The following is a 21,988-nucleotide window of genomic DNA, read 5'->3' as shown; positions in this document are numbered from 1 at the left end:
TTTTACTGCGGAACCGCCGCGATTTTGCCGCTGCGGGTCCGCAGCTGTTTTCCATGCAGGGTACAGTACAATGTACCCTATGGAAAACAGGAACCGCTGTGCCCACATTGCGGAAATTCACTAAAAAAGCCGCGCTGAATAGCTGCGGTAAAAAAGAAGGACCATGTCACTTCTTTGTGCGGAACTGCAGCGGTTCTGCACCCATTGACCTCCATTGTGAGGGTCAAACCCGCAGTAAAACCCGCAGACGAAAAAAATATCTGTGGGTTTTCTGCGGTTTGTGGTGCAGAACCGCTGCAGCAGGAAGTGCGTGGGCGGAGTGTGGCTGTCCCCCCGTGCTCCAATCCCACCCCCCCATGCTCCGATGCCACCCCCCCGTGCTCCGACGCCCCCCCCCGTGCCCTCATCTCCCCCACTTATACTAACCGGGCCTCCCGGTGTCCATCCGTCCGTCTTCTCCCTGGGCGCCGCCATCTTCCAAAATGGCGGGCGCATGCGCAGTGCGCCCGCCGAATCTGCCGGCCGGCAGATTCGTTCCAGGCACATTTTGATCACTGTGATAACCTCACAGTGATCAAAATAAAAAAAAAAGTAAATAACCCCCCCCCTTTATCACCCCCATAGGTAGTAACAATAATAAAATAAAGAATTTATTTCCCCCCCCCCCCACTACAGTTAGAACTATGGTTAGGGTTAGGGTAGGGTTAGGGTTAGGGGTAGGGTTAGGGGTAGGGTTAGGGGTAGGGTTAGGGGTAGGGTTAGGGTTAGGGTTAGGGGTAGGGTTAGGGTATTTTCAGCCATTTTAACCCTAAAAAAACTTCCTAGAAAACACACAGACTGCAGAGAAAACTGCATAAAAAAAACGCACTAAAAACCGCATCAAAAACCGCATAAAAAAACGCACCAAAAAACGCACCTGCGTTTTCTGCCAAGAGCTGCGGTTTTTAGTGCAGAAAAAACAGCAGGGAAATCAGGAACGTGTGAACATGGCCTTAAGGACACGGTATGCGTTGTATCACTGTTGCTGGAATTACTAGCAGATCTTCCCTTCAGTATGCAGTAAGGGACTACACCACTACAGCGCAAGGGAAGGCTATTAATTTCCACCTGGACAAGGGGACTCTGGAATTGCCTCCAAACTGGCCGGCCTCTCCCTGCCCTGTGATCTAGTGCCCTGGACTGTGGCTGCTGAAACCAACAGTAAACAAGGTAAAGAGACTGCAATCCTGTGTCCTTGTTCTTCTCTGCACCTCTCACCATTCTACCATCTACACACTGGGAAGCCCTGGGGATATACTTCACCTGTGGGAAGGTATACCATCTAGCTGCCATAACATCACCCCAGCGGACCCCTTAAAGCAGCGTCGGTCACCCTGACTGAATACCACAGGTGGCGTCACGAAAATAAACTTTATCCCTATAAAGACATTTCCCTTTTATACGGTCGTCCCAGGGCCACGGACCGAGTCAGCCACCGTGACATCCCCCTGTGAACCGCAGGACCCGATACCGAGTAACCCCTTTCCCTGACGGGGCGCTCCATGGGGACAGGGGCACACCTATCATGTGGCAACTTGAGTCGGTTGCCTCAAGCGGTGCCACCTGCTGATAAAAAGGGGGGCGGCATCTGCAGGGAGCGTTCTTTCAGAAGGCTGCTTGTGCCTGCATTTGGCCGCTCTTCTCTCCCTGACATCCTGCTGTGCCGCTGCCCGCTTCTTACTGGGGGACTATGCATTTTGGCGTGCGGTGGCTTTTACCCTCCCGGTTCAGCAACTCAGAGAGGGGAGTTGTCCTGCAGGAGATGAACACTGGCCAATGAACGCTCTCACATCACTGACAGAAGAGCTGATTGGCCAGTGCTCCTGTCCTCCTGCATGGCATGTCTTTGAAAAGAAGAACTGATAGCCAGGAAATAAGATCAGAGGAGCCACCTGTGCTGGAAGACACCGAGAAGGTGCAGCTCCAGTCCACAAGGTGACAGATCTCCTGCTGGACAATCCTGGCACAGAGAGAGTGGGTGTGGGGCTCAGCTGCTGTGAGCAGGGAAAGCTGCACACATACATATTATACTAGCCCCCACCCCTGTAGCACAGAGGAGTGTGTGTCTCCATGTGTCTGTGCGTGTGTGGTGTGTGGGGAGGGGTTGTGTCTGTGTGTTGTGTGGAGGGATTGTGTCTCTCTGCGTGGGTTGCGTGTCTGTCTTTGTGTGTAGGTTGTGTCTTTGTGTGTGGGTTGTGTCTGTGGTATGTTTGTGTGTGTGGATTGTGTTTCTCTGTGGTGTGTGGATTGTGTCTCTCTGTGTTGTGTGGGTTGTGTCTCTGGGTTGTTTGTGTGTGGGTTGTCTGTGTGTGTGGGTTGTCTGTGTGGGTTGTGTCTATGTGTGGGTTGTTTCTGTGTATGGGATCTGATGGATTGTATCTGTGTGTGTGTGGGTTGTGTCTGTGATGTGTTATTGTGTCTGCTTGTGTTCAGGTTGTATCTGTGTGTGGGTTGTGTCTGTGGTGTGTTGTATGTCTCTGTGGTGTGGGTTGTTTCTGTTTGTGGATTGTGTCTGTGGTGTGTTTGCCTGTGTGTGTGGATTGTGTTTCTCTTTGGTGTGTGGATTCTGTCTCTCTGTGTTTTGGGTTGTGTGTGTGTGTGGGTTGCGTGTCTGTATGTGGGTTGTGTGTCTGTGTGTGCGTTGCGTGTCTCTGTCTTTGTGTGTAGGTTGTGTCTGTGGTGTGTGTTGTGTGTGGGGGTGTGTCTGTGTGGGGGGTTGTGTCTGTGTGTGGGGGTTGTGTCTCTCTGTGGGCTGCGTGTCTGTGTGTGAGATGCGTGTCTGTGTGTGGGTTGCGTGTCTCTGTCTTTGTGTGTAGGTTGTGTCTCTCTGTGTGGGTTGTGTCTGTGGTGTGTTGTGTCTGTGGTGTGTGGTTTTTTGTCTGTGTGTAGGTTTTGTGTCTGTGGGGTCTGTGTCTGTGTGTGTGGGTTGTGTCTGTGTGTGGGTTGTGTAGTTTGTGTCTCTCTGTGGTGTGTGTGGGGGGGTTGTGTCTGTGGTGTGGGTTGTTTCTGCTTGTGGGTTGTGTCTGTTTGCCTTTGTGTGGATTGTGTTTCTCTGTGGTGTGTGGGTTGTGTCTCTCTGTGTTGTGTGTCTATGTGTGGGTTGTGTGTCTGTATGTGGGTTGTGTGTCTATGTGTGGGTTGTGTGTGTAGTTTGTGTCTCTGTGTGGTGTGTGTGGGTTGTGTCTGTGTTTGCCTTTGTGTGGATTGTGTTTCTCTGTGGTGTGTGGGTTGTGTCTCTCTGTGTTGTGTGTCTATGTGTGGGTTGTGTGTCTGTATGTGGGTTGTGTGTCTATGTGTGGGTTGTGTGTGTAGTTTGTGTCTCTGTGTGGGTTTTGTGGGTTGTGTCTGTGGTGTGTTTGTCTGTGTGTGTGGATTGTGTTTCTCTGTGGTTTGTGGATTGTGTCTCTGTGTGTGCGGGTTGTCTGTGTGTTGGTTGTGTGTCTGTGTGTGGGTTGTGTCTTTCTGTGCGTTATGTGTGTGGGGGTTGTGACTGTGTGTGTAGTTTGTGTCTCTCTGGTGTGTGGGTTGTCTGTGGTGTGTTGTATATCTGTGTGGTGTGGGTTGTTTCTGTTTGTGGGTTGTGTCTGTGGGGTGTTTGCCTGTGTGTGTAAATTTTATCTCTCTGTGTTGTGTCTGTGTATGTGGGTTGTGTCCATGTGTGTTGTGTGTTGTCTGTGTGGGTTGTGTCTGTGTTGTGTGTGGTTTGTGTCTCTCTGTGTGGTGTGTCTGGGTTGTGTCTGTGGTGTGTTGTATGTCTGTGTGGTGTGGGTTGTGTCTGTGGTGTGTTTGCCTGTGTGCGTGGATTGTGTTTCTCTGTGTTGCGTGGTGTGTGGGTTGTCTGTGTGTGTTTGTGGGTTGTGTCTGTATATGTAGTTTGTGTCTCTCTGTGTGGTGTATGTGGGTTGTGTCTGTGGTGTGTTTGCCTATGTGTGTGGATTGTGTTTCTCTGTGGTGTGTGGATTGTGTCTCTCTGTGTTGTGTGGTGTGTGGGTTGTGTCTGTGTGTGTAGGTTGTGTGTCTGTGTGTCTTGTGTCTGTGTGTGGTGTGTTGTATATCTGTGTGGTGTGGGTTGTTTCTGTTTGTGGGTTGTGTCTGTGGTGTGTTTACCTGTGTGTGTGGATTGTGTTTCTCTGTGTTGTGTGGATTGTGTCTCTCTGTGTTGTGTGTGTCTTGTGTCTGTGTGTGGTGTGTTGTATGTCTGTGTGGTGTGGGTTGTCTTTGTGGGCTGTTTCTGTTTGTGGGTTCTGTCTGTGGTGTGTTTGCCTGTATGTGGATTGTGTTTCTCTGTGGTGTGTGGATTGTGTCTGTGGTGTGTGGGTTGTGTCAGTATGTGGGTCGTGTCTTGTGTCTGTGTGTGGGTTGTGTCTGTGTTGTGGGTTGTCTGTGTGGGTTCTGTTTGTGGGTTGTGTCTGTGGTGTTTTTGCCTGTGTGTGGATTGTATTTCTCTGTGTCGTGCGGTGTGCTGATTATGTCTGTGTGGGTTGTGTCTCTCTGTGTGGTGTGTGGGTTGTCTGTTGTGTCTGTGTGTGTGGGGGGCTGTGTTTGTGTGTTTAGATTTCTTTTGCGTATACTCATGTGTGTGTGTATATACACTTGTCCTGCATGCATGTTCTGTGTATATGATGTGTACCTGCTGTACATCTATAGCATGTGTGTACTAAGGACATGTATGATGTGTGTCTGTGTGACTGTATGATGTGTATGTAATGAGCATGTGTTGTTCTGTATATGTGTGTTGTATATAATGTAATTTAACCCCTTCACCACCTTTGACGTTCATATATGTCAAAGGTTGTATCCTTGCCTTTGATACAGTCTCGCACATTGGCAATATACTATATATATATATGGGGAGTGCATTATACTATATGGAGGACTATGGGGGGTGCATTATAATATGTGGAGGACTATGGGGAGTGCATTATAATATATGGAGTACTATGGGGTGCATTATAACATATGGAGGACTATAGGGGTGCATTATAATATATGGAGGACTATGAGGGGTGCACTATGTTATATGGAAGACAATGGATGGTGCATTATAATATAAGAAGGATATGAAGCCAATTATACTATATTGAAGTAATTATAATATTTGGAGGGCTCTGTGGGGGGCAAGACTATACTTGAAGGGCTATTAGGAAGCATTTATACTTTAAGGAGGGCTGTTTTGGGGGCCATTATAATGTACGTAGTTCCTTTATACAGTATGGAGGGCTGTATGGGGCTCACAGTTGGGGATCATACTGTGGCGGGATAGTTGAGGGGGTACAGTGAGATCACCATACTGTGCGTGTGGAGGAATCACTGTGGGAGGGGGTCATAGTGTTTGTGGGGCACCTTTGTTGGCATCATACTTTATGGGGGCAATTAAAGAGGAATCTGGGGGCTCCAATAAGAGGAAAATTACATTGTAATGGCAGCAAAGTTGTGAGATATGTACAGTCATGGACAAAAATTTTGAGAATGAGACAAATATTAATTTTTCCAAAGTCTACTGCTTCATTTTTTCTAATGGCAATTTGCATATACTTCTGAATGTCAGAGTGATCAGCTTAACAGCAATTACTGTACTTGCAAAGTCAATATTTGCCCAGAAAATGAACTTTAACCCCCAAAACACATTTCAACATCATTGAAGTCCTGCCTTAAAAGGAGCAGCTAACATCGTTTTAGTGATTGATCCATTAACACAGGTGTGGGTGTTGATGAGGACAGGGCTGGCGATCAATCAGTCATGATTAAGTAAGAATGACATCACTGGACACTTTAAAAGGAGGCTGGTGCTTGGTATCATTGTTTCTCTTCAGTTAACCATGGTTATCTGTAAAGAAACACGTGCAGCCATCATTGCACTGCACAAAAATGGCCTAACAGGGAAGAGTATCGCAGCTACAAAGATTGCACCTCAATCAACAATCTATCGCATCATCAAGAACTTCAAGGAGAGAGCTTCCATTGTTGTCAAAAAGGCTCCAGGGCGCCCAAGAAAGACCAGCAAGTGCCAGGACCGTATCTTAAAACTGTTTCAGCTGCGGGATCGGACTACCAGCAGTGCCGAGCTTGCTTAGGAATGGTAGCAGGCTGGTGTGAGTGCTTCTGCACGCACTGTGAGGCAGAGACTCTTTGAGCAAGGCCTGATTTCAAGGAGGGCAGCAAAGAAGCCACTTCTCTCTAGAAAAAACATCAGAGAGCGACTGATATTCAGCAAAAGGTACAGGGAGTGGACTGCTGAGGACTGGGGCAAAGTCATTTTCTCTGATGAATCCCCTTTTCGATTGTTTGGGACATCTGGAAAACAGCTTATTCGGAGAAGAAGAGGTGAGCGCTACCACCAGTCTTGTCTCATGCCAACTGTAAAGCATCCTGAAACCATTCATGTGTGGGGTTGCTTCTCAGCCAAGGGAATCGGCTCACTCACAGTCTTGCCTAAAAACACAGCCATGAATAAAGAATGGTACCAGAATGTCCTCCAAGTGCAACTTCTCCCAACCGTCCAAGAGCAGTTTGGCGCCCAACAATGCCTTTTCCAGCATGATGGAGCACCTTGCCATAAAGCAAAGGTGATAACTAAATGGCTCATGGAACAAAACATAGAGATTTTGGGTCTATGGCCTGGAAACTCCCCAGATCTTAATCCCATTGAGAACTTGTGGTCAATCATCAAGAGACGGGTGGACAAACAAAAACCAACAAATTCTGGCAAAATGCAAGCATTGATTATGCAAGAATGGACTGCTATCAGTCAGGATTTGGTCCAGAAGTTGATTGAAAGCATGCCAGGGAGAATTGCAGAGGTCTTGAAGAAGAAGGGTCAACACTGCAAATACTGACTTGCTGCATTAACTCATTCTAACTGTCAATATAACCTATTGGTACTCATAATATGATTGCAATTATATTTCTGTATGTGATATAAACATCAGACAAACACTAATAAAAACCAGAGGGCAGCAGATCATGTGAAAATATAATGTTGGTGTCATTCTCAAAACTTTTGGCCATGACTGTACCTATGTGACCCAGACATTTTTTTTTTTTTTTGGGGGGGGGGAGCAATAGGAACTTCTGCTATGGGGCCCCATGATCTCTTTGTACACCCTGGTGCAGGATGCATTGTCCGTTTCATAAACATCTCTGCATACATACATACAGGCATTCAGCCATGTTTTTCCTGAGCGTCGGTTGTGCTCGTCCCCCTTCCCACTCTCACATCCCTTACTCAACCCAATAGGAAGGCCCCTGCTATTAGCTCCAGACAGCCCCGTGTGTGGTGCTTGTGATTGGCTAAGCGTTTCGGGAGAAGGAGTGTGGTCTGTTGGGGAAGACGTGCCATTTACCAGCTTACTGCAGTGGCAGCTTGTTGATGCTCAGACTGCAGGTTTTTCCATGTAGTGTATGGATGGTGCTAAATGGTGGACATGTCTGACTTTTCAGTGCCAGGCAGCGGCCACGTTGGAGCTGCCCAGAGCTTTGTAGGCATGTGCCAGAAATAATAGGTTGGCAATCAGTTCTGCCTCCTGTGCTATAAGGATGCAGGAGTGTCTGCCTACAGGACCACTGTTCTGCAGCCATCACTGTGTGTCTGTATGCTTGTGCCAGGCCTGCCATTGCCACTAATGACCCTTGTTCTGGATTCTTCTGTGAGGTTTTTGTATGTGCATGTGATGGCGCTGACATACTTGTGTTTGGACATCTTTTTTTCTATTTCTCTAAATTAAAATGTCCACTATTGTCCTCATTTTTACAGGACAGATATAAATCTATATGAGCCAAATTTATTCCTGCCGATGATTTTAAAAAATATGCTAGGGGGGGCGCCATTCTGCACTTTGCCTCAGGCGGCACAGAGGCTAGGTTCACCCCTGCATGGGGACTTGCTTTTTTTGTGAATTGAGTTGAAGCTTTTATTGGGAACATTTTACATAACATTTTTGATCATGATTATCCTGTGTTCTATGCGGAGTACTTACATTGGGGTTTACATCTAAATCTTTGAGTGACATGATTCAGATGAAATCCCTGAATGATCCATTCACTATAATGAGGCAGCAGAGTTACTCTGGACTTAGTCTGGCCTCTGTTCTTTTCAGAAGTGCCCAAAACACTTTTATACATGCCTAAAAAGAGGGACACCGCTTGATCACAAGTCAGACGGCGTCCACACTGAATCCATCTGCCTCATTATAGGGAATCTTCTGCCAGAGGTTCTGTCTGAATTACATATTTCAGAGATATACATGGAAAGCCCAGTGTACGCGCTCAGCACAGAGCGCAGGATAAGTGTGCACCGAGCCTTACTGCGATCTTTGAGAGGCAGAATGAAAAAAATCAACAGCAGGTGAAGAATTGGTTTTATTTATTTTTTACGTCATTCCTCGTGCAGTATATGTGATTTGACAACTTTATTCTTTGGGTCCTTGCGATTACAGCGATATTGGATTTATATCTTTTTTTATGTTTGGCTGCTGTCACACAATAAAAAATGTTTGTTTTTGCCAAAATTAGTTTTTGCATCACCATATTTTGAGAGCTATAATTTTTCCATATTTTGGCCCACAGATGGCTTGTTTTTTTGCGAGACGAGTTGACGTTTTTTTGGTACCATTTTTGGGCACATGACATTTTTTGATCGCTTTCTATTCCAATTTTTGGGAGGCAGAATGAACAAAAAACAGCGATTCTGAACATATTTATTTATTTTTTTATGCCATTCCACGTGTGGCAAAATTGATAATGCAGCTTTATTCTTTGGGTCAGTACTATTACTACAATACCCAATTTATATATTTTTTATTATTTAGCACTTTTACACAATAAAAACAATTTTATAGAAAAACATTTTTTTTGCATTACTTTATTCTGAGAGCTATAACTTTTTTGTTTTTCAGCTGATAAGCCACCATGCAGCTCTGTTTTTTGCAGGACAAGATGACTTTTTTAGAAAAACCTTTTTTATTTACATTCGTCTTTTTGATCACGTTTTATTACACTGGTCCACAGAAAAAATCATCAGAAAAAGTAATACGTCTGTTTTATGGAGTTTGATGTGCTGATTCCAAAAATTTGCTTAGTTTTGCTCTACCACATAAAGTTTCTGAGATAGAAGTATTTTTATTATTACATTATTTCTGCATTTTCAATGCATGTGGTTTTTCCTATGTTATTCCCATTTCTTTGCTTGTCTTACTTGTGAATTTTCTTACAGGGACAACATCAGTAAAGGTTTTAGTGAGTTTTATGGGAAGGAGTATTGACAGTGCAGTCAACCAATGACTGCTTCTCTGATTGTCGCATGTTATGGGGAGGAGCTAACTGTTATGAGGCGGTAAGATTTGAGTCAGTCAGAAAAGGATGGTGATGGCACCAAGGACTGCTATGTGAGACTGACAGGAGACAGGCCTCTACAGGGATCTGAGCCCTGCCACAGGGAGATAGAAGGGAAGGCAGCGGACAGCCGCCATTGGGAAAGGATTTTCACTGCATTTCTGGGAGGGCAAGTCACCTCAGAGGGAAGAAAACAGCTCAGCCACTGAGGTGTAAGTGAGTGAGGGTCTCCACAGAGAGAGACCCTGAAAGCAGCCAATATCACACTGAGAAACTGCCTGTCTGCAAATGTTCATCTGTACGGAATAGGCTGACCCGTTTACCTCACAACTGTATATAGTTATCTACCACATTACCTCCAGTAAAATCAGTTCTAAATACAAGCTGCCTCTGTCATCTCTGGGGAAATATCTACATATAGTCGGTCGGCTCATCGCATTTTTTTTTTAGTTTGTCAGCACCATTGAACTGAACTTACGCTACTGCTTGATCTAATTTAACCCCTTTCTGACATTAGCCGTACTATCGAGGTGGTATGGGCCTGTATGACCACCAACAGGATAGTACATTTTACGCGATCAGCTGCGCTCATGGGGGGAGCGCGGCCGATCGCAGCCGTGTGTCAGCTGACTATCACAGCTGACATCCGGCACTATGTGCCAGGACCGCTCCTGGCACATTAACCCCTGGAACACTGCAATCAAACATGATCGTAGCATTCCGGCGGCATAGGGAAGCATCGTGCAGGGAGGGGGCTCCCTGCGTGCTTCCCTGAGACCCTCCGTCCTCCTCCCAGGCCCTGGATCCCAGATGGCCGCTCGGCTCCTTCCGTGTCCTGCAGGGAGGTGGCTTGCAAGCACTTGCCCAGAGCAGGCGCTGGCAAGCCTCCTGCAGTGCCTGTCAGATCGCTGATCTGACACAGTGCATTGCAAAGTGTCAGATCAGCGATCTGACACTTTACCATGATGTCCCACACTGGGATAAAGTAAAAAAGTAAAAAAATATATTTTTACATGTGTAAAAAAAAATCCTAAATAAAGAAATAAAAAAAATATATTGTCCCAATAAATACATTTCTTTATGTAAATAAAAAAAAAACAATAAAAGTACACATATTTAGTATCGCGGCGTCCGTAATGACCCGACCTATAAAACTGTCCCACTACTTAACCCCTTCAGTGAAAACCGTAAAAAAAAAAAAAAAAAAAAGGCTAAAAACAATGCTTTATCATCATACTGCCGAACAAAAAGTGGAATAAAAAAAGACAGATATAAATAAACATTGCACCACGGAAAACGAGCCACTATACAGCGTCATCAGTGAAAAAATAAAAAAAGTTGTAGCCCTCAGAATAAAGCGATGCAAAAATAATTATTTTTTCTATATAGTTTTTATTGCATAAAAGCGCGAACACATAAAAAAAAATATAAATGAGGTATCGCTGTAATCGTACTGACCCGAAGAATAAAACTGCTTTATCAATTTTACCAAACGCGGAACGGTATAAACGCCCCCCCCCCCCAAAAAGAAATTCATGAATAGCTGGTTTTTGTTCATTCTGCCTAACAAAAATCGGAATAAAAACCAATCAAAAAATGTCATGTGCCCGAAAATTATACCAATAAAAACGTCAACTCTTCCCGCAAAAAACAAGACCTTGCATGACTTTGTGGACCAAAATATGGAAAAATTATAGCTCTCAGAATGTGGTAATGCAAAAAATATTTTTTGCAATAAAAAGCGTCTTTTAGTGTGTGACAGCTGCCAAACATAACAATCCGATTGGGGTTAAAGCTAGGGTTGGAGCTAGAGTTGGGGTTAGGGTTTGGATTACGTTTACGGTTGGTTAGGGGTATGTCAGGGTTAAGGGTATGGTTAGAGTTGGGATTAAGGTTAGAGGTGTGTTGGGGTTAGGGGTATGTTGGGGTTGCGATTAGGATTAGGGGTGTGTTCGGGTTAAGGGTGTGGTCAGGGTTGGGATTAGGGGTGTGTTGGGGTTAGGGTTGGAGTTAGAATTGGGAGGTATCCACTGTTTAGGCACATCAGGGGCTCTGCAAATGCAACATGAAGTCTGATCTCAATCCATACAATTCTGCGTTGAAAAAGTAAAATGGTGCTCCTTCCCTTCCGAGCTCTGCCGTGAGCCCAAACAGTGGTTTACCCCCACATATAGGGTATCAGCGTACTCAGGACAAATTGGAAAGCAACTTTTGGGGTCCAATTTCTCCTGTTACCCATGGGAAAATACAGAACGGGGGGCTAAAAAATCCTTTTTGTGGGAAAAAAATATTTTTTATTTTCATGGCTCTGCGTTATAAACTTTAGTGAAACACTTGGGGGTTCAAAGTGATCACCACAATCTAGATAAGTTCCTTGAGGGGGGTCTAGTTTCCAATATGGGGTCACTTTTGGGGGGTTTCTACTGTTTAGGTACATCGGGGGCTCTGCAAACGCAATGTGACGCCCACAGACCATTCCATCAAAGTCCTATCTCAATTCCAGCCAATTTTGCATTGAAAAGTCAAATGGCCCTCCTTCCCTTCTGAGCTCTGCCATGCGCCCAAACAGTGGTTTACCCCCACATATGGAATATCAGCGTACTCAGGACAAATTGCATAACAATGTTTGGGGTCCAATTTCTCCTGTTACCCTTGGGAAAATAAAAAGTTGGGGCGAAAAATCATTTTTGTGAAAAAAAATAAGATTTTAAATTTTTACGGCTCTATATTATAAACTTCTGAGAAGCACTTGGGGGTTCAAAGTGCTCACCACACATCTAGATAAGTTCCTTAGGGGGTCTACTTTCCAAAATGGTGTCACTTGTGGGGTGCCCAAACTTCAATGTTTAAGCATATCAGGGGCTCTCCAAAAGCGGCATGGCGTCCTATCTCAATTCCAGTTAATTTTGCATTGAAAAGTCAAATGGCGCTTCTTCCCTTCCGAGCTCTGCCATGCGCCCAAACAGTGGTTTACCCCCACATGTGGGGTATTGGCGTACTCAGGACAAATTGTACAACAACTTTTGGGATCCAATTTCTCCTGTTACCCTTGGTAAAATAAAAAAAAATTGGATCAGAAGTAATTTTTTTGTGAAAAAAAGTTAAATGTTCATTTTTTTTAAACATTCTAAAAATTCCTATGAAACACCTAAAGGGTTAATAAACTTCTTGAATGTGGTTTTGAGCACCTTGAGGGGTGCAGTTTTTAGAGTGGTGTCACACTTGGGTATTTTCTATCATATAGACCCCTCAAAGTGACATTAAATGTGATGTGGTCCCTAAAAAAAATGGTGTTGTAAAAATGAGAAATTGCTGGTCAACTTTTAACCCTTATAACTCCCTACCAAAAAACAATTTTGGTTCCAAAAATTGTGCTGATGTAAAGTACACATGTGGGAAATGTTAATAGGGAAATGTTACTTATTAAGTATTTTGTGTGACATATCTCTGTGATTTAAAGACATGAAAATTCAAATCTGGAAAATTGTGAAATTTTTCACAATTTTCGCCAAATTTCCCTTTTTTTTCACAAATAAAGTCAAGTAATGTCACGGAAAGTTTACCACTAACATGAAGTACAATATATCATGAGAAAACAATGTCAGAATCACCAGGATCTGTTGAAGCGTTCCAGAGTTAAAACCTCATAAATGGACAGTGGTCAGAATTGTAAAAATTGGCCCGGTCATTAACGTGCAAACCACCCTTGTGGGTAAAGAGGTTAAAGGAGAAAAATGCCCCGACATATGTATCAATCATCTGAACAGATTCTGCTATGTCTGTGGTTCTTTTACACCAAAAGGCCAAGTACGTTCAATCACTCATGGTATTAAAAAGATGCACCAGATGTACTTTAAGTGTCCATTTTGTGATCAAGACAAAAGCTGGGCCCCTCATGTGATATGCTCAAGTTGTTCAAATGGTCTTCGTGACTGGTTGAATATGAGGAAAGTGGCTATGCCATTTGCTATTCCCATGATTTGAAGAGAACCCAAAAATCATAGTGATGACTGCTACTTTTGTTTTGTCAAACTGAAAGGCTTTTCTACAAAGGACAAACATAAGATTAATTACCCTGAACTTGAATCTGCGATTAGGCCAGTTCCATAAGATGGTACCTTGCAAGTTCCTGTACCACCATTGTCTGGATTGGATGAAAATGAAGTAGAATATGAAGACTATGGAGCTGAAGCTACTGGCGAAGACATGGAGACCTCAAGTCAAGATGAGTATGTACCTGTTGGAGCAGTCGAGCAGTCAGAACGCTTTATTCAAGATGAATTGAATGATCTCATCAGAGACCTTTCATTGTCAAAAGATAAAGCTGAACTAGGTTGAAACAGAAGAACCTTCTTCATGATGATCTCAAAGTGTGTTATTACCGAAACAGAAGTAACACTGTTGAGGAGAGCCATAAGATCAAATACTTAATTAACCTCAAGACATAAGAGGTTGAGAGAAGCAACCCATAACATGTATTGTTTAACCTTACATAAGCTTTTTCAGATGAAAGTAAGACACTAAAGATGGCTGCCATTTCCTGTATCAGCAGACCATGTGCTGATATCCAAGATAATGCCCACCCTGATGACCTCATGGACCAACCCACAGTGATGCCCACCTTAATGACCTCATGGACCAACCCACCCTGATGACCTCATGGATCCTCCCATGGACTTGCTCATTGCCCAACCCACTAAACAATGGAATGCATCTGATCACTCCCATTTTAAAGCTAACCGAGCCCCCCTTACAGGGGATATATAAACTTGTGGCCTGACTGAATAAAGCCCCTTGGAGCTGAGCCATAGATTGATCAAGGAGAATTTACATCTGACTGTGTGTGTCATATGTTATTTCTTTAGTGTACACCTGATCAATACTCATTAGGCCAGGAGTAGGCAACTGAAGTGGACATTTTATTAATTATTCAACCCAACAACACGTTAACACTATTTTTCACAGTTGATGGACCAATGGTGTACTGTAACAATGTGAATGGCCTCTTTGAAGAACTGAATCAAGATTATTTTGTTGCAGATTGGTGACTGTTTATTGACTCATCCCAGAAAAGTTTGAAAGCAGTTTTGCTTCACAATGGAAATATGAAACCATCAATCCCTATTGCTCACTCATGTCATCTAAAAGAAAGTTATGAAAATCTGTCAGTTGTTTTGGATGCTATACAATATAAGCATCATCAATGGAATATCTGTGGAGATTTGAAAGTGGTTGGTCTGCTAATGGGAATGCAAGGAGGTTTCACAAAATATAGTTGCTTCTTGTGTTTATGGGACAGTAGAAATACAGGAGAGCATTATGTTTGTCATGTTTCCAGGTAATCCCACCAACTCCATCACTCTCATTCCCTTCTTTTGAGGTCCACACCATCAGGCTCTTCCGTCCCCTCTCCCTCAGAATAGCGGTCATATACTGGCCCCCAAGCTCACCCACCCACTTCATGGACCATTTCTCTGCCTGGCTGCCGCACTTCATGTCCTCAGAACTACCTACCCTTATCCTGGGAGACTTCAACATCCCCATAAACAACCCCACTTCTACGTCTGCATCCCAGCTTCTATCACTAACCACTTCGCCCGGCCTCTCACAGCTCTCAACCTCTGAGACACACAAGGACGGTAACACCCTTGACCTAGTCTTTGTCCGGCTGTGTTCAATCTCCTACCTAAATAACTCACCGCTTCCCCTCCCTGACTACAACATTCTCTCCTTCATGCTTACAAATCCTTGCTCACCCCAGCACCCTCCTACCTACCATTAAGTCAGAAATCTACAAGCCATTAACCCTCATACACTTTCAGACTCCTTACACTCATCACTGTCCCCAATCTCCTCTTTTTCCTGTCCTGATCTGGCGGTACATCACTACAATGATACTCTTAGAAGCACCCTAGACCAAGTAGCTCCCCTCACCCTCAGAACCTCTAAACACAGAGTAAAACAGCCCTGGCTCACATCACAAACCCGATTTCTCCAGCGATGCTCTAGGAGTGCTGAATGCTTATGGAGGTAAACTCGCACACCAGAAGACTTCACACATTTCAAATTTATTTTAAAAACCTATAACTCTGCCCTTCACATTGCCAAACAGATCTACTTCACCACTCTGATCTCCTCACTATCCAACAACCCCAAGAAACTTTTTGACACCTTTCACTCCCTCCTCAGGCCAAAAGCTCAAGCCCCTATCACAGACATTTGTGCTGATGACCTGGCCTCCCACGTTATAGAGAAAATAGACAATATCCGTCAGGAAATCCCCTCCCAGACACCAAGTTCAGTGACTGCCATCCCTCCCTGCATCTCACCTGGCTCACTCTCCGCATTTGATCCCATCACAGAAGAAGAAGTCTCCAGGCTCCTCTCTTCTTCTCATCCGACTACATGCTCTACCGACCCCATTCCCTCTCATCTCCTCCAGTCTCTCTCTCCAGTTGTCACTACTCACCTAACTACAATCTTTAATCTCTCCCTCTCCTCTGGCATTTTCCCCTCCTCCTTCAAACACTCTATCATTACTCCGTTACTAAAGAAACCCACCCTCGACCCATCCTGCACAAACAACTACAGACCGGTCTCCAATCTCCCCTTCATCTCTAAACTCTTGGAGCGCCTAGTCTACTCCCGCCTTACCCGTTACCTCTCCATTCACTCCCTCCTAGAACCTTCACAGTCCAGCTTCCGCCCCCTACACTCGACAGAAACTGCACTCATCAAAGTTACCAATGACCTTCTGACAGCAAAATGTAACGGTGACCACTCTCTGCTCATTCTTCTCGATCTTTCTGCAGCTTTCGACACTGTTGACCACCCTCTCTTACTCTCTAGGCTCCAGTCACTTTGCATTAAGGACACTGCTCTCTCCTGGTTCTCCTCCTATCTTTCTGACCGCTCCTTCAGTGTTCTGTTCTCTGGCTCCACTTCATCTCCTCTCCCTCTCACTGTCGGGGTACCCTAGGGCTCAGTCCTTGGCCCCCTTCTCTTCTCCCTCTACACGGCCCAAATTGGACAGACCATCAGCAGATTTGGCTTTCAGTACCATCTTTATGCCGACGACACACAACTATATACGTCATCCCCTGGCCTTACTCCTGCTGTCTGTCCGCAGTCTCGGACATCATGTCCGCTCTCTATCTGAAACTCAACCTCTCCAAAACTGAACTTCTTCTGCTCCCACCATCTACTAACCTCCCTAAACCTGACGTTTCCCTCTCTGTGGGTGGCACCATAATAACACCCTGGCAGCAGGCGTGCTGTCTGGGTGTTATGTTTGACTCCGATCTTTCCTTCACATCCCATATACAATCTCTTGCCCGCTCATGCCGCTTACACCTAAAGAACATCTCTAGAATCCGCCCTTTTCGCATCATAGAAACAACAAAACCCTCACTGTCGCCCTGATCCACTCCCGCCTGGACTACTGCAATGCTCTATTAATTGGCCTCCCCCTCACTCGACTTTCCCCTCTCCAGTCTATCCTTAATGCAGCAGCCAGGGTCGTCTATCTAGCTAATCGTTACTCAAACGCGTCCGCTCTTCGCCAATCATTACACTAGCTGCCCATTCATTACAGAATACAATTCAAAGTACTTGTTCTGACCCACAAAGCTCTCTACAGTACAGCACCCCCTTACATCTCCTCCCTCATTTCTGTCTATTGGCCTAACCGACCTCTGCGCTCTGCAAATGACTTTCGACTAACCTCTGCACTAATCCGTACCTCCCACTCCCGACTACAAGACTTCTCCCGTGCTGCGCCAATCCTCTGGAATGCTCTACCCCAAGAAATTAGGACCATCCACAATTTGCATAGTTTTAGGCGCTCCCTCAAAACACATTTGTTCAGAGCGGCCTATCATGTTCCCTAATCAGTTATTTTGGTTGTGTGTAGCCCATTCACTACTTCCATCTATCCCCCACTCCCTGAAGATGGCTGGACCATCATTGTAAATACACATCTGTACTTTGTATCTCCCCCCCACCTCATTGTAGATTATAAGCTCTCACGAGCAGGGTCGTCTTGTGTTGCTTTAATTATTGTATTGTTAACATTGTTACTTATGACTGTTGTGATTGAAGCTGTTAAACTGTAAAGCGCTGCGGAATATGTTGGCGCTATATAAATAAAGATTATTATTATTATTATTTGTCATGATTGGGGACAGAGAAACATCTATGCTCCAAGTAGAGACAATGTTCAGCATAATTCTTTAGTTGCTCCAACAAAAATCTTTCTTCTCCATTTTTGAAATCAGGACAAAAAGATGATTCACAAAAGTACAAATTCACCTGCGATGATTACACAAAATATTTTTTGTAGACCCGTGTTATACTTTTTGTTTAGCGGTACAGTTTTTTGCCTCTTTTTGTTTACAGAAGGGGTTAACTAGTGTGACAGGACCCGTTGAAGCGCTTTGCGCGAAACGGCCGTAGTCCTTACCGGTTCCCCGCACCCTCTCCTCTTCACGTCCTGCCGCCTCTCCATGTGTACCTGATTGCTGTTTGTTGCAAATAAAGGACTTCACTACAGCATCTTCAGGGGTGAGTGCCATATTTTCTTTTTTGATTCATCGTCAGTCAAGTCTTTGATCCTTTGTGGACTGTTCATTGAGCACCACCCGGGCTGTGTTCTCTGGATAGTGTTGCAGTCTGCTTTGCCGCCGCTCATTCGTACACCTGTGAATATTTTGTGGATCTAGTGCCGCACGGCTACCATTTTTTTGGTTTGGTTCTGGTTGTAATTACTATATAAGCTGTTAGTGCTGCAAACACAAGTTAGTTAGATCATGCACTGCGCATAATCTAACTTACTTGCTAGAGCCTGGTGACTCGGATGTCGTTATGACGACATCGGGTCACCATGGCATCGATATGGCTGCAAGGATAGGACCTGAGGTCCTTAGTACTTACTGACCTGGACGTATGGATACGTCAATAGTCGTGAATTGGTTAAAGAGGATGTTTCTCCATTTTGACAGCCTACACTGATGTCTGAATGCGACCTGACTGTCATTGCATGTGCCCGGCTTAGGGTATGATGACGCGCGCTGCAGCTGTAGGCTCCCTGCGTTGTTATAACATGGAAATCACCACCGATCAGCTAGATACAGTCAGTCAGTGTCCTATACGGCCTATTCACACAGGAGGACTGCACTTTTGTGTGCACACAGCGATTGTTAATATTTTCTGTGCATGCAGAGTGTCATGTAGTTAGACTATCTAGAGAACACGAAGTGGGTCTGTTTACCAGGAATGAATTTCAGTTACTGTTCGGCCCTGCATTCTGCACACGGTGTGGCGGTATATTATCACTAATACACTCACACAACTTTAAGAAATACCAGCTAGACCCAGCAGGTGGCGCTGGTTATCAGCATAAATCACATCTCCAGGATGTGGATTACACTGAGCTGGAGCGGCTTTGTCCTCAGCAAGGTGTCAGGTTACAAATAAAAGGGCACGTTCATTAAAAGCCTCGAAGAACATGGAACAAATTCTCTAAAGCCTTTTGTCCATCCAGGACAACTATGTGATTAGAAGACATCCGGTTGGGTTTTTGCTCCCTATTGGACTTTATTCTACCATAAGTATGACTGTTTATGATTTTATTATACTGGTTTGAGATTAATACCGTAATCTTGAGTTACATGAATTACCTGGGAGGCCCGTTCTGACCCAGCCAGGTCTATCATGAAAAGTCGTCCCACGCGGACTTCCTGTGTGATGTTCTTGACACGGCTCTTCTGTCGTACTGTGACCTGGAGGATGGCGTGAGAGCGGGAAGAGGTCTTATTGGCCGCCGTGGGCTCCTGGGTCCTCTGCTTGTTTCCTTTCATTAGCAGCTGCATGATCTATAAGTGGCCATAAATCAGTATATCATTGTGAAAGGGGCACACAGAGACATTATGAGAAAATTACAGGTCTATAAACACATTCTATACAGCATTTTTTATTGGGCACAGTATGACGGCATTATTACATTATTTAGATGTTGTATTGCATTATACAGAGGCAATGTACTGTACTTAGATATCATTTGTGGAATGTAAGGCAAGTAAGACCCCTTAGAGCATTTTGATCAAATTATATAATTTCCCTAAAATAACATGCCATATATATCAAGCTGATGAAAATACAGTATGTCCTAGTTGGGTACACAATCAGGAGGGGGTGAAATATGCACAAAATACACTGCTCAAAAAAATAAAGGGAACACTAAAATACCACATCCTAGATATCTCTGAATGAAATATTCCAATTTCAAATTTTTATTCATTGCATAGTAGAATGTGTTCAGAACAATAAAACATAACAAAATTAATATCCCATGGAGGTCTGGATTTGGAATGATACCCAAAATCAAAGTGGAAAATCAAATTACAGGCTGATTCAACTTCAGTGGAAATGCCTCATGACAAGGAAAATATGCCCAGTATTGTGTGTGGCATCCACGTGCCTGTATGACCTCCCTACTGTACAATGCCTGGGCATGCTCCTGATGAGGCGGCGGATGGTCTCCTGAGGGATCTACTCCCAGACCTGGACTAAAGCATCCACCAACTCCTGGACAGTCTGTGGTGCAAGGTGACGTTGGTGGATGGTGTGAGACATGATGTTCCAGATGTGCTCAATCGGATTCAGGTCTGAAGAACGAGTGGGCCAGTCCAGTCAATGCCTTCATCTTGCAGGAACTGCTGACACACTTCAGCCACATGAGGGCTGGCATTGTCCTACATTAGGAGGAACTCAGGGCCAACCGCACCAGCATATGGTCTCACAAGGGGTCTCAGGATCTCATCTCGGTACCTAATGGCAGTCAGGCTACCTCTGGCGAGCACATGGAGGGCTGTGCGGCCCTCCAAAGAAATGCCACCCCACACCATTACTGACCCACTGCCAAACCGGTCATGCTGCAGGATGTTGCAAGCAGCAGATCGCTCTCCATGGGGTCTCCAGACTCTGTCACGTCTGTCACATGTGCTCAGTGTGAACCTGCTTTCATCTGTGAAGAGCACAGGGCGTCAGTGGCGAATTTGCCAATCCTGGTGTTTTGTGGCAAATGCCAAGCGTCCTGCATGGTGTTGGGCTGTGAGCACAACCCCCATCTGTGGACGTCGGGCACTCAGACGATCCTCATGGAGTCGGTTTCTAACCGTTTGTGCAGACACATGCACATTTGTGGCCTGCTGGAGGACATTTTGCATGGCTCTGGCAGTGCTCCTCCTGTTCCTCCTTGCACAAAGGCGGAGGTAGCGGTCCTGCTGCTGGGTTGTTGTCCTCCTACGGCCCCCTCCACGTCTCCTGGTGTTCTGGCCCGTCTCCTGGTAGATCCTCCAGCCTCTGGACACTACACTGACAGACACGGCAAACCTTCTAGTCACAGCTCGCATTGATGTGCCATCCTGGATAAGCTGCATTACCTGAGCCACTTGTGTAGGTTGTAGAGTCCGTGTCATGCTACCACGAGTGTGAAAGCACAACCAACATTCAAAAGTGACCAAAACATCAGCCAGAAAGCACTGGTACTGAGATGTGGTCCGTGGTCCCCACCTGCAGAACCACTCCTTTATTGAGTGTGTCTTGATAATTGCCAATAATTTCCATCTGCTGTCTATTCCATTTGTACAACAGCATGTGAAATTGATTGTCAAACAGTGTTGCTTCCTAAGTGGACAGTTTGATTTCACAGAAGTTTGATTTACTTGGAGTTATATTCTGTTGTTTAAGTGTTCCCTTTATTTTTTTGAGCAGTGTAGCAGTACTGGGGTAAAGTATTTGCAACAGCTGTAAAGTGAAATAGTGGAGCTGATGCAAATTATGATCTATGCGCCCCCTGCAGGTCAAAAATATTAATTTGAAAATGTATACTGTCACCTCCTTGGCGTTAATGGTGGACACCTCCGTTATCCCAGCTACTTGAATCACACCCTTTGAGTCCTCTCGTAGATCCAGGTAGCCCAGAGCTGGATTCAATAAGTCTCGGATCATTTCATTATAGATCTGTAAAATGAAGAAGATAGTTTAATATGACTAAACATGGAAATGTCATTTGATAGTGTGTATGAGTATAGATGCGTATGAATGTTTGTAGTTTACGAACACGTGTCTATACTTGTGCTGAGCATGTGTGCGCATGTATGAATTTCACATATGTCTGTTTATGAATGTGTGTGTATGTACAGTGCTCAAAAGTTTACATACCCCGGCAGAATGTTTGCTTTCTTGGCCTTTTTTCAGAGAATATGAATGATAACACCAAAACGTTTTCTCCACTCATGGTTAGCGCTTGGGTGAAGCCATTTTTTGTCAAACTTCTGTGTTTTCTCTTTTTAAATCATAGTGACAACCCAAAACATCTAAATGACCCTGATCAAAAGTTCACATACCCTGGTGATTTTGGCCTGATAGCATGCACAGAAGTTGACACAAATGGTTTTGAATGGCTACTAAAGGTAACATCCTCACCTATGACCTGTTTGCTTGTAATCAGTGTGTGTGCATAAAAGCTGAATGAGTTTCTGGGATTCAGACAGACTCTTGCATCTTTCATCCAGCCACTGACATTTCTGGATTGTGAATAATGAGGAAAGCAAAACAA

At 44.7% G+C, this 21,988-nt stretch overlaps 1 protein-coding gene across 1 annotated transcript in view; it reads right to left on the bottom strand.

Moving 5' to 3' along the window:
* Window positions 1-21,988, bottom strand: part of KIF19 (kinesin family member 19) — an 85,290-nt gene that overhangs the window by 18,121 nt on the left and 45,181 nt on the right. Inside the window, exons 6-7 of the mRNA XM_069750736.1 lie at window positions 21,265-21,390; window positions 19,047-19,241 (exon numbers count right to left, since the gene is read on the bottom strand). Coding sequence (XP_069606837.1) covers window positions 19,047-19,241; window positions 21,265-21,390 — 321 coding nt within the window. The remainder of the gene's footprint in view (window positions 1-19,046; window positions 19,242-21,264; window positions 21,391-21,988) is intronic.

The sequence above is a fragment of the Ranitomeya imitator genome, chromosome 2 (genome assembly GCF_032444005.1).
Source record: "Ranitomeya imitator isolate aRanImi1 chromosome 2, aRanImi1.pri, whole genome shotgun sequence".
NCBI lineage: Eukaryota > Metazoa > Chordata > Amphibia > Anura > Dendrobatidae > Ranitomeya > Ranitomeya imitator.
This window is presented reverse-complemented; position numbering and strand designations above follow the sequence as displayed.